The sequence below is a fragment of the Macaca nemestrina genome, chromosome 1 (genome assembly GCF_043159975.1).
Source record: "Macaca nemestrina isolate mMacNem1 chromosome 1, mMacNem.hap1, whole genome shotgun sequence".
Classification (NCBI taxonomy): Eukaryota; Metazoa; Chordata; class Mammalia; order Primates; family Cercopithecidae; genus Macaca; species Macaca nemestrina.
Window position 1 is genome coordinate 165,411,947 of NC_092125.1, and position 12,919 is coordinate 165,424,865.

At 39.1% G+C, this 12,919-nt stretch overlaps 1 protein-coding gene across 2 annotated transcripts in view; it reads left to right on the forward strand.

Moving 5' to 3' along the window:
* LOC105498347 (Wnt ligand secretion mediator) overlaps nt 1-12,919 on the forward strand; it is a 135,900-nt gene that overhangs the window by 31,634 nt on the left and 91,347 nt on the right. For both annotated transcript variants that reach the window (XM_071091416.1, XM_011770403.3), the window contains exon 2: nt 6,753-7,025. In XM_071091416.1, coding sequence (XP_070947517.1) covers nt 6,753-7,025 — 273 coding nt within the window. The remainder of the gene's footprint in view (nt 1-6,752; nt 7,026-12,919) is intronic.

Here is a 12,919-nt window from a genome sequence, read left to right on the forward strand (position 1 = left end):
AATGGAGGTTTTCTTTACATTACAAAGGAAAATGGATATTGAGCCATTCAACTTCATAGATCAGGTAACAGTTTTGGGAGCTTATATTCTTCAGCTATTGCTTCAAAAGTCTGGGGAGCTTATATTTCCCAGCTGTTGCTTCAAAAGCAACAGCTGGGAAAAAATAAAACAATAGCTGGAGAATATAACTTTTGAAAATATAGACATAGACAAAGTAATTTGTAGTCTCTGCCCACCCCCGCCCCAACATTAACTCTGTTCTTTGAAATCAGCCCCAATTATTTTAAAAAAGTAAAGGCTAATAACCACTTCTAGTACCCCAAAATGTGTTATGGAACAAGATAGAGAATCAATAAAATGAAATTCTAAAATATAAATACATCAAACATTCACATTTTTACAGGTGGGGAGATGGTGCTGGGAGATTTTTAATTGAGATTAGGTTTCAGGTGTTAAATCAGCATCTCAGTAGGAGAAAGTATCTGCTACCAACTTTTTGTATGCTTTTAAATCAATGTGTATTGTTGTTCCTATCATTTTTGTTACATAAATTCTGTTGTAAAAATAAAATTCTCTAAAACATTCCTGAAATCTTTGACCATTTTTACTTAAAATCATTACTTTTTAAAATAGTGGCATTCTGATGATTAATTCTTATAACAGGAATTACCTTTTCAACTGGTCTATTCTCCGCATTCCTTCCCCTTGTACCCCACGGCAGATTATTCTTTAAATATCATCTTTGTTGCAAGGCAGATGCTCTTCCTCTAATTTAGAGGAAGGCTATTATTACCTGATGATTGAGACTTCAAAGGCTCTTTGGGGCCATTTGTGGGAATAGGAGGCGGAGCTTCTTCATTCCCACCTGACCACCCTCTCACTTCCCCTTCTTCCAGTGATCTCTGGTCTGATTTTGTGGCTAGTTACAGGGCAGAGATAGGTGTCATAAAAGGAAACATTCCTGCCAAATAAAAGTTCTTTGTTATGTGTGAGTCTCTATTATTCCTTCTTTATGGTGCTCTATAGAGTACACCAGGGACTACTGGGAGCAGGGGCCAAGGCACTCTACTAGAACTATACCACTGATTAGAAAAGGCAAGGGGTGGACACAGACAGAGGTAAGAGTGGTACTGCAGTTTTCACCTGTTAAACGATCTTTTTAATTTTTAATATTCAAGCACAGATATCTGCAGAAAATATGATTGTTTTAGATGTTCTATGACCCAGCACATGTTCTACCTCTACCTCGGCACGTTCCCTCCTTGATCATCCCCCATTCTCCCTTGGCTATCACCTGCTGTCTTCCAAGGCTAAGCCCTGCTGACAGACACCCTCAGCTCTTTTTACAACTGGAGCATCCTGTGCAAAACTCTGTCGGAGAAATTTCCAATCAGGATGTAATTCTTTGTGAACTTCTCAGCCTCCCACACTAGCCTGTGAGCAACTGGGGGTCTGGGAGGCCCTTTGTCTCTATATTTAGTTAGTACAGTGCCTGCATGATAGTAATGCTCCTAGGTGATTGCTAAAGAAATATTCATTACTTGTAATAAAGCAAAGAAATAAATAGTCTATGTTGGCTTAAATGGAGACCATGTGTCATGTCAGCATGTTGTTTTAGTTTTATTTTAACTTTTCTAAGAAGCAACCAAGTCTTGTATCTTTCTCTGTCTAACTCTTAAATTACAGGTTCTGTAAGGAATAGGGGCTAATGATTTAACGTTGACTCAATTTTAAGCATGATAAATGCTAGCGGTTGGCTAGATAGTAATTTGTAAACTGGATAGCCATTTGAAGTGAAATAACAGGAAGCTGACTGGAGTCAATGAATATTCTTCCAAAAGAAGTACTACAGGTTTAGTCATTGTTCACTTACATTTTTATTCAAGGTTATGTTGTAACGATGACTGGATTTTTCCTCTCATTCTAGTGTATTCATTTCTCCCACCTCCCGAATATCTGACTGTTGCCCTTTCTCAGGGAATTCAGGTTACATATAACATTCATCAAAATTATTTTTTCCTGAAATTATTTATTTATTGTCTGCTTCCTTCATTATTTGTACGTTCCATATGGTTGGTGCCTATTAGGTTTACTCCAGCACCAGCAGTGTCTAGTGCATGATAGGTACTCAAGACAAATTTGGACAATATACTATGAGCCATAGTAATATGTGTAACTGAGGGACCACTGAATTTTCAAAGAGACTTCAAGTTGTGTTTGTGCATTTCTTCACAACCTTGAATTTGTTAGAAGTCTTATTGATTTCATATTACTTTGACATTAAATGTTGTGTAGAATCACATTTCACAATCTGTGTACTATAAAAAGAACTGAATTCATAATGGACTGCCTTTTCGATGCATAGCTCATGGTTTTATAACCTCTGTGCATATTCTCAAGGCTATCTTAACCAACCATGAGTTAACCAGTTTACAGTGACTAGGCATATTCAGTTTTGGCCAAATCGTTCTGTCATTGAATTCGTCTAGTGTAGAAGTAGTTTTTTGGTCCACTTGTTTTCTGTTAAACCTTATGCTATGGGTGGGTGGAGGGGACATTTATAATGTGTGCTGAGGCAGCTGGGTAATATTGCATTACTATCCTAGGAATACTGAGGAGTGGTTATTTTTAGCTTTCACCTGAGCAAACATGACTCAATTTGTTGACCTGAATCTATCCAGCCCCCTCTTGAATACACAAACTCTATTAATCCCTAGAACCGCGAAAGTGACTAAGTAAGGCCTTCATTACAAATACCTGTTAGTTTATTGTGGCTTGTTCAAAGGTTGAAGATAATTTAAACTTCCTCCATTTAGCTCTTTTCTCTTAAAACAAAATCCCACACACTTAAAAAAAATTTAAAGACAGATTAAACTTTCTTTGATTCTAGACACAATTTGTGACCCATGTAGCTAACATTTTGGCTCTAGCTAATGGAAACACCTTCTATGGTAGGTGACCAGCTACCAGCTATAAGCTTTGCTTTTGGTTTACTTGATAATGCTATCTACATAAAGAAACACTTGGGAATTCACTTTTGGCTGGAGTAGGACATTGCACTGAGCTGAAATATATTGTTGGGGGAACATTAACTGTCCATGTTTGAATATCAGGATATCTGTTTACTTTCTCAAGCAATACATGTGTTTTCTCTTTTGAACACTGTAAGAAAAATGCGAAATGTTGAATTATCTTCAGGTTTTGAAGTTATGGAAAACATTTTGAGACTGGAGGACTGATTTATTAAAGTGAAAAAAATTGTGATTCTCATAGTATAGCTTGAGATGCACTTGAGGCTTCTCCAAGTTCACTGCCATGATATTTATGAAAATATTAGTATTTCTGGGATTTTTTTTCTTTATGAAAGAAACACTAGACTAATGAGAGAATGAAAATAATGCAGGCCCCTAAAAAGGCAGGCATTCACTGCATTCATTAAAAATGTGGCCTTTGTGCCCGTAAAGTGTTCAGCTTCTCTGTTATTAAGTTTGGAATGTGGTTTTGGAACTTCGCTGAGGAACTCAGCTAGTTATTTTTCGTTTTGGTCTGAGAAGTGAGAGACTTGTTTTTCAAGAAGGTAAAAAATAAAGAAAAAAAGGTTAGGTTCATTTTGGAAGAATAGAAGTTTTAAAATGTAGTAACTATTTTCTGCAGCAAATAGTCAGTTTGAGTATGTTAGCCGAAAATAGAATTCATGACTTTTGTCTCACTGTTTATTTCTCCAACCACATTAAAAAGGGTTCAGTTAAATGTGCCATTTGGCTTTTCTAATGTCAGTGGGCTATTTAGCTGAGTCAGGATAACCGAAGTTTGATTGACTCATATTTCTAAGAATAAGTCAGATGTCTGATTTTGGATGGATTCTATGTAAAGTCTTTGTGATACAGTTTTGAGTTTTAAAGAAAAACTTTCCTAGCAGGGGTTAGTGGCAACTTGTATTGCAGTGTTCAGCATTCCACATGAAGGATGTTCAGCTAGAGCTTAGTAGTGTTGAGTTTTCTGGTAAGTTTTAATAGGCATTGTCCCAACTTCTTGCAAACATAACATTTTACTAAAAATGTATCAAAATAGATATTTAATAGAATAGAAAAATAATGTGGATTCGAACATTAGAAGTGGGGCAGAATATTAATAATACACATTTTTGCCTCTTATATAACCTTCTGTTTGCTTTTCATGTTTCTCCATTGCTGTCTGATCTCTATTAAATAAGAGAAAATTTCTGCTTGGAATTTCTGCAAACATAATAAACCAAGTATCAGATGCACAGAAATACACGTATTTAAACCACACACATAAACCATAATTTATGACATTTTCTTTTAACTACTAACTTTCAAAGTATTATAGATGTATATATTTTAAAATATACCAGTAGGAACCACATAAAGAAAACAATGAAAGTTTCAAAGAAATTTAAAAACAGATTGTAGACAATGGAGAAGCAAGTACTGTTCTTGGATGGGAAAACTAAATGCTGGGGAAAGATGCTAATTCTGTCCACATTAACTTATTATTATCTATTTATTTATAGATTTAATTTAATCCTCAATATCCTAGCAAAAAGATGTAAATTTGAAATGGATTGGGGAAGAGAGTTAATCTAGCAGATATTGATAAAAATAATCAACTTAGCCAGGCACAGTGGCTCACGCCTGTAATCCCAGCACATTGGGAGGCCAAGGCGGGAGGATCACGAGGTCAGGAGATCGAGACCATCCTGGCTAACACAGTGAAACCCCGCCTCTACTAAAAATACAAAAAATTAGCCGGGCATGGTGGCGGGTGCCTGTAATCCCCACTACTCGGGAGGCTGAGGCAGGAGAATGACGTGAATCCAGGAGGCGAGTTTGCAGTGAGCCGAGATCGGGCCACTGCACTCCAGCCTGGGCAACAGAGCAAGACTCCGTCTGAAAAAAAAAAAAAAATCAATTTATAGAATTCAAAGCAATGTTGTGCTGATCAATGAATTGACAGTTTAATTACATGGAAAAGAACAGATGTTCAGAAACATATGCTCATATACATAAGGTTAACAGTGATATGATAAATCAACAAAAGGGAAGGTCTGTTCAATAAACTATAATTTAAATATTTAAGAAATAAAACTAGAACCTTACTGCATCTCATAGCAATTTTCATATGGATCAACTATTTAAATATTAGAAAAAATGAAATTGCAAAAAGTAAATAGAAGTCAAATATAGATGACTATTGAATTTTGAGATCAAGAAGGTCGGTTTCTCTAAGCACAAAAGCATGGGGGGAAAAAACATAAAAGAGGGATTCCATATAAGATCTGGAACTTCTCTATTTGAATGTGCCATAAACAAATTTAGATAGCAGATGGAAAATTTAGGAGAAATTTCCAGCAAAACATATTAGACAAATGATGATTCTCATTTATAGATAGCCTTTACAAATGGATGGAGGAGAAGTTGATTTTGGTGTATTGTGTGATTGACTATTTTGCAACTACTAACTGAAAGATTTTAATTATAAAGAAAATATATAATAGCTAATATTTTATACTTTTTGTGTTCTCAAGCACTACTCTGAATGCTTCAATATGTTAACTTGTTTAAAATATACAGTGACTTGGAAAGGTTGGTACTATTATTATTGCCATCTAAGAGATGATAAAACTGATACAGAGATAAGCTTAGTAATTTGCCCAAAACATTCCTAGTGCGGATTTGCAGTGACACAACTAAAAATGAGAGAGCCAGGATTTGACATCAGACAGGTGGCCTCCGGAGCCAGTGTTATCACACACTACTCTGCTTTTCTAAGTGAATAAAAAGAAAAGACTACAAAACTAGGCATGATCTAACTATTTTATAAATGTGTTAATAGTTGTGTATATTTTAAAGTTACACAATTCATGTGTAAACTTTTTATCTAATTATACAGTCATAGAAAAGACAGATGGTATTTTGACATTTTTTCAACAGTGGTTACTTCCCTCTAGTGGGATTTTGGGTAAATGTTGTTTTGAACTTAAAATTTCTGTATTTTCCAAATTATTAATATGATAATCATATAACCATTAGATAATCACAAAACAGTGTTTTTAAAGTTACGCATTTCAAAGTTGCTTTACTGTCTTGAAATGCATGGTTTATATTACTTTTGAAGTATCAGTCAGTGTTTGAGTTCCCATTCTCTGCTAGGTACCAAGCCAAGTGGTGGCCCCTAGTTCTTTATCTTAAGCAAAAGCAATATTGTACAATTTTAGAGCCAAGAGGAATCTTAGAAACTTGTCATTTCGTTTCTCAGATGAGGGTCCTGAAGCTGTTATAGATTTAACTGACTTACCCAAGAGTCACTGACAGTAAGTTTTTAACCAGGCTTCGAATCCAGATTTGAAGACTAAGGTCTTCCCACTTTAGATACTGTTCTCTCTGAAGCCCCAGAGCTCTCCAAGACCTCAGTCAGGTGGGAACTGTAGCAGTTGATTTTTTTGTGACATTGTTTTGAAGTGCGGAAGTATAACTACACTGGTTACAAATGTATTCTTTCACAGCAATTGAAAACATAATGGGAAGGTTCTCAGGGATACTGTTAGGACACCTCTGGAGGTCACTGAACGGCCTTCACCCAGATTTGGAAGATCCCTAAGTATTGCTGAGCCCCAGTTGTAGAAGGCAGTACAAAAACTGGAGGGAACCCAGTAATGGAAAGAATATTAACCAGAAACAGTAGTTTCAGTAGATGGTTTTTCTAAAAACAGACAAACATTCTCTTTTCAGCTCCAGGGCCCACAACGGCAGTGTCCTACCTGTCGGTGAAATGTGTGGATGCCCGTAAGAACCATCACAAGACAAAATGGTTAATGCCTTGGGGACCCAATCAGTGTGACAAGATCCGAGACATTGAAGAAGCAATTCCAAGGGAAATTGAAGCCAATGACATCGTGTTTTCCGTCCACATTCCCCTCCCCTCCATGGAGATGAGTCCTTGGTTCCAATTCATGCTGTTTATCCTGCAGCTGGACATTGCCTTCAAGCTAAACAACCAAATCAGTAAGTGTACTCTCCTCTCATCCCTTTCTTCCCTTTGAGCATTGCCCTCTTTGGGTTCTTTTGGAGCCAATTCTAATAGAAGTAAAAATGATAATAGTAATAGCAGAGAATTATTGACTACTTACCAGGCACTTTCTGAGTACTTTACCTGTATTAACTCATTTAATCTTCCCACCAGGTTCCTTGAGGTAGTCTTATTATTTCATTTTAGAGATGGAACACTTGGGGACCAGTGAGGTTACTCATGATCTGAAGACTGGAGAGTGGAAAAGCTGAGATTTCTGACTCAGAAAACTGCCCTAACCACCAACCTTCATCACCTCTCTAGTGTCACAGGGGAGTTTACCCCATTGGAGTGACTTGAGGGTTCCTGAAAGTTTTTTTTTTTTTTTTTTTTTTAATGTCTTTTCCCACTTGGCTTTGAATAAAGCTATGGCCTTAGAAAAAGATCCCTACCAAAGTGGAAATGCTAACCCATGAGCACCCATTTCCCCACCAAACGAGGTTTTTTTTTTTTTTTTTTTTTTAGCTTACTCATTTGCAGTTTAAAACTCTGAGGGCATGAGATATATAAACTTTTCATGGGGAGAAAAATCACTGGGGTGATTTCTGGGAGGCCAATACATTTATGGCATCTGGGGACAGTATTAGGAATCTTAGGCTAAGAAGGAAGAAAACTTTTTTTTTTTTTTCCTTTTTGACTGAGATGGGATTAAGGATGTGAGGGAAAGGGGAAAAGATGTGTTAAAGGCAGCTCTGTCTAGGGCCTGTCCATGGATTGAAACATTATTGCTTTTTCTTTTTCTTTTTCTTATTTTTTTGAGACAGAGTTTTGCTCTTGTTCCCCAGGCTGGAGTGCAGTGGTGCCATCTCGGCTCACTGCAACTTCCGCCTCCCGGGTTCAAGTGATTCTCGTGCCTCAGCCTCCCACGTAGCTGGGATTACAGGCACCCACCACCATGCCCAGCTAAGGGTTTTTTTTTTTTTTTTCCTGTATTTTTAGTGGAGACTGGGTTTCACCATGTTGGCCAGGCTGGTCTTGAACTCCTGACCTCAGGTGATCCACTCACCTCGGCCTCCCAAAGTGCTGAGATTACAGGTGTGAGCTACTGCACCTGGCCTGAAACACTATTCTTTCTTCTTCTTCTTTTTTTTTTTTTTTAAGAGACAGAGTCTCCTATGTTTCCCAGGCTAGTCTCAAATACTGGCTCAGGCTGGAGTTCAGTAGCATAATCATAGCTCACTGCATCCTCAAACTCCTGGGCTCAAGCTGTCCTCCCACCTCAGCCTCCTGAATAGCTAGGACTACAGGCTAATGTTGTAATTTTTAATTATTTTTTCCTTTTTGCAACAGGGTCTTGCTCTGTTGCCCAGGCTGGAGTGCAATGGTGTCATCACAGCTCACTGCAGCCTTAACCTCCCAGGCTCAAGCGATCTTCCCACCTCAGCCTCTTGAGTAGCTGGCATGAGCCACTGCACCTGGTCTTAAATTTTAAAAATTAGTTTTTTTGGAGATGGGAGTCTCTCCTGAGCTCAAGCAATCTTCCCACTTTAGCCTCCCCAAATTTTTGGTTTACAGCTGTGAGCCACCATGCCTGATCTGAGGTACTATTTCTAAATATAATTTTCATGTATCTGTAATAATTTTGATATACAATTATTTTTACTCTGTTTGGGAGTTGGAGCACTATGTATACCTGACTGATAGCTTACCTGAAATAAATAGATTGTGCTGAGATAATTTTCTAGATACAATTTTCTTTTTCTCATTCATTCATTCTCTTGCCCATTATTTTAAACTGTTTTTGAGTGCCTACCACTTCTAGGCACTCTGCTGTTGGCTGAATATGCTGTCTTTTAAGGAGCTTATGGCTAAGTGGAAATGACAGGCAAATAACTAATCATTACAGTGTGGTATGCTGGATGCTATGACAAGTTATGCCCAGGAGGATATGGAAACTTAAAAGTCTTCACAGCAGAGAAAAGGAAGACTTCCCTGGAAGGGTGTGTGGGTGTGTGTTGGTGGGGAGTGTTGTAGAGAGGCAAGCAGACAACTCTTTGAGGTGAATGTTAAAGAGAGAAAAGCCTGGTGAGGAGGTGAAGATGAGCAAATGGAAGAGCATTCTATATAGAAGGAAATGTCTTATATGAGGGTCCAAATCTGCACAACGGCCTCAAGCTTTCAAGTGGTGGTTCCCATGTCTCTAAACTCTTGCTTATTGACTCACTTGTTCACTCACTCACTCATTGGTTGTGTAACACGTTTATTCATGAGTTCATTTAAACTTTATTAAGTCCCAGCCATATGTTGAACACTCAGTACTGAGGATATAAGATTGCACAAGACATGGTTCTTGTAATGGGTCAGGGAAGAGGGTGCCTGGAAAACAGACACTTAAACCTACAAATAAGAAAAAAAAAACATCATGTGCTATAATAAGAATACACAATGTAATGTGAGGAGCCTTGGGAAGGAAAGAGTTTGCTATGAGATTCAAAACTAAATGTCTAAAAAATTTTTTGAAACCTGCAGGTTTGGGTTTTAGTATTCCTATTCCTAAGAATGCATTCAAGCAAAGGAGAATGAGGACAGTAAGAAGAGCCGTGGGAGGATGAGCTAGGTAGAGTACCCGATTTCTTTTTTTTTTTTTTTTTTTTTTTTTGAGACGGAGTCTCACGCTGTTGCCCAGGCTGGAGTGCAGTGGCGCGATCTAGGCTCACTGCAAGCTCCGCCTCCTGGGTTCACGCCATTCTCCTGCCTCAGCCTCCTGAGTAGCTAGGACTACAGGCGCCCGCCACCGCGCCCGGCTAATTTTTTGTATTTTTAGTAGAGACGGGGTTTCACTGTGGTCTCGATCTCCTGACCTTGTGATCCGCCCGCCTCGGCCTCCCAAAGTGCTGGATTACAGGCTTGAGCCACCGCGCCCGGCGAGTACCCGATTTCTATATGTTTGGGTGGAAAGGTAAAGGACGTGGTATTCTGTATTTGGGCTTGCTGTGGTTATTTCAGGTATAATCTCTCCTAGACAGATTCCTACTTCTAGCTACAAGTATAAAGAAAAAGATTTACCCTGTAATAATAAATTAAATAATTACTATCTACTGACTGTATTAATGCTGGGTAACAAATTACCCTAAAATTTAGCAGCTTTCACCGATAAACATTTTTCTTTTCTTTTCTTTTCTTTTTTTTTTTTTTTTTTTTTTTTGAGTGAGAGTTTCTTGTGGGTGCAGTGGCACAATCTTCGCTCACCGCAGCCTCCGCCTCCGGGGTTCAAGTGATTGTCCTGCCTCAGCCTCCCGAGTAGCTGGGATTACAGGCATGCACCACCATGCTCGGCTAATTTTTATATTTTTAGTAGAGACGGGGTTTCTCCATGTTGGCCAGGATGGTCAAGAACTCCCGACCTCAGGTGATCCGCCCACCTCGGCCTCCCAAAGTGCTGGGATTACAGGCATTAGCCATGGTGCCCAGCCAACTATAAACATTTCTTAGCTCCTCATTTCTGTGGGTCAAGAATCTAGTTTGGGAGTCTCTGGCTCAAACTCTCTCTTGAGGTTGCAATTAAGCTGTTGGCCTGGTCTGCAGTCTCATCAGGCATGAGGGATGCACTGGGGGAGGGGGATCTGCTTCCAAGCTCTCTCACATGGTTGTTGGCAGGCTTCCATCCCTCCCACGTGGGTCTCTCCATAGGACTGCCTCGCAACATGGCAGCGGGCTTCCCCCAGAGATAGTGAGCCAAGAGAGAGCCCGAGCAGTGCTGGAGAGGGAAACCGCTGAATCTTGCAAGCGACATTCCATCACTTCTGCTGTATTCTGTTGGTTAGAAGTGAACTAGTAAGTCCATCCGACACTCAAGGGAGGTGATGACAGAAGGGCATGAATGCCAGGAGATGGGGATCATTGAGGACTATCTTAGAGGCTGAGTACCTGCTGGCATACTTTTCAACAGATTCACGGTTTCATTTGAAATATGTTCCCTGATTTATATCTAGACTGGGGGTAAGACAGAAGGTTTTTTAAGAGCATGGGCTTAGGAGTCCTACAGTGATGGGTTTAAATCCTTGTACCACTTTTTAAAAGCTCTGCCATATTGGGGAAGTTACACAACCTCTCTTAGCCAGTTTCCTCCCTTGTAAAATATGGATAATAATGCCTAATTAACCAAATCACTCTAAGGAATAAATTAGTTTATGTAAAACTTTTAGGACGTAGTAAGTACTTATTTTTTATTTATTTTTTTTGAGACGGAGTCTCACTCTGTCACCCAGGCTGGAGTATAGTGGTGCGATCTTGGCTCACTGCAATCTCTGCCTCCCAGGTTCAAGAGATTCTCCTACCTCAGCCTCCTGAGTAGTTGGGACTACAGGTGCATGCCACCACACCCAGCTAATTTTTGTATTTTTAATAAAGACAGGGTTTCGCCATGTTGGCCAGGCTGGTCTCGAACTCCTGACTTCAGGTGATCCACCTGCCTCGGCCTCCCAAAGTGCTGGGATTACAGGTGTGAGCCACCACACCCAGCCTGGACATAGTAAGTACTATTTTAAAAAATTAAAAATTAAAAGTAGCTATTAAAATTATCCAATTATATTTATGCTTATTGCTGAAATTCAGCCATTTTTCCAATTCTTACTTCTACACCTTGGTTAGTGAGATTAGTCTTTATAAAAGAAGCATGCGGTAGAGAGGTCTTCCTTATCCACAGGGGATATGTTCTAAGACCCCCCAGTGAATGCCTAAAATCACAGCACTGAACCCTATATACATACATGATGTTTCTTCCTATACATACATACATAGGATACAGTTTAAATTATAAATTAGGTGCAGTAAAAGATTAACAATAATTAATAATGAAACAGAAAAAAATATGCTGTTCACAGTTTTAAGGATAGATTCATTCTTATTGTAGATCTTAGCAACCTCAGCGTAAGATTTTTTTTCTTTTAAGTTGAGAACTTTATCTTCTTAAAGGAAGCACTTGACTTGTCTCTTTAGCACATCTGAAATGCCAGCATCCATACTCTTGCGCCTTGGGGCAATAATGAGAGAAAATAAGGATGACTTGCACACAAGTACTGTAATACACAGCAGTCGATCTGGTAACCTAGATGGCTGCTAAGTGACTAATAGGCAGGAGCAGGGAGATGCTGGACCAAGAGGTGATTCTTATTGGGGGACAGCACAAGATTTCATGATGCTACTCAGAACAGTGCATCATTTAAAACTTAAGAATTGTTTATTTCTGGAATTTTTCATTTAATATTTTTAGACTGTGATTGACCTCTGGTAACTGAAACCTCTGAAGGTGAAACCTCCGATAAGGAGACTCTTAGCTTTAATTTATCGTTTCCTCGCTCAAAACATCTTCAGTGACTAACAAATAAGACTCGGTGTTCAGAGCCCTTCTGGCTCAAGGCTTCTTTTCAGCCTCCTTCCTCGCTGCTGACCTGTAACCGTTCTCTGCATCCTCAACAGGAATAGTTTCCTGCCCTGTAAACACATCCAGAGAGTTTCTCCCTTTGCGTCTTTGCTGGTAATTGATCCTGCCTACCTCTTCCTCTCTTGTGATTCCCCTTCTCCCAAATGAAGGGCTCCTCCCAGAAAAACCTACACTCATTCTTCACAACATCCCAAATGTCACATACCCCCTGGAGCCTTCCTAGGTATTTTCTATATTATCTCCCATCCTCATTCCTTCCTGGATATAATCTGTCTTTCCTTACACATCCTTCATTACTTGGCCTTGTGATGTTTACTTTATCAGCCTTGTGGTCTGCACAGTGGAATTGTCTTCTCTGAGTCCTTACTAAGTTACAAACTCCCAGTGGGCAGATTATGCAGTATGTTTACATTTATGAAATCCACAGCTTTGTGTATAGGAAGCTGT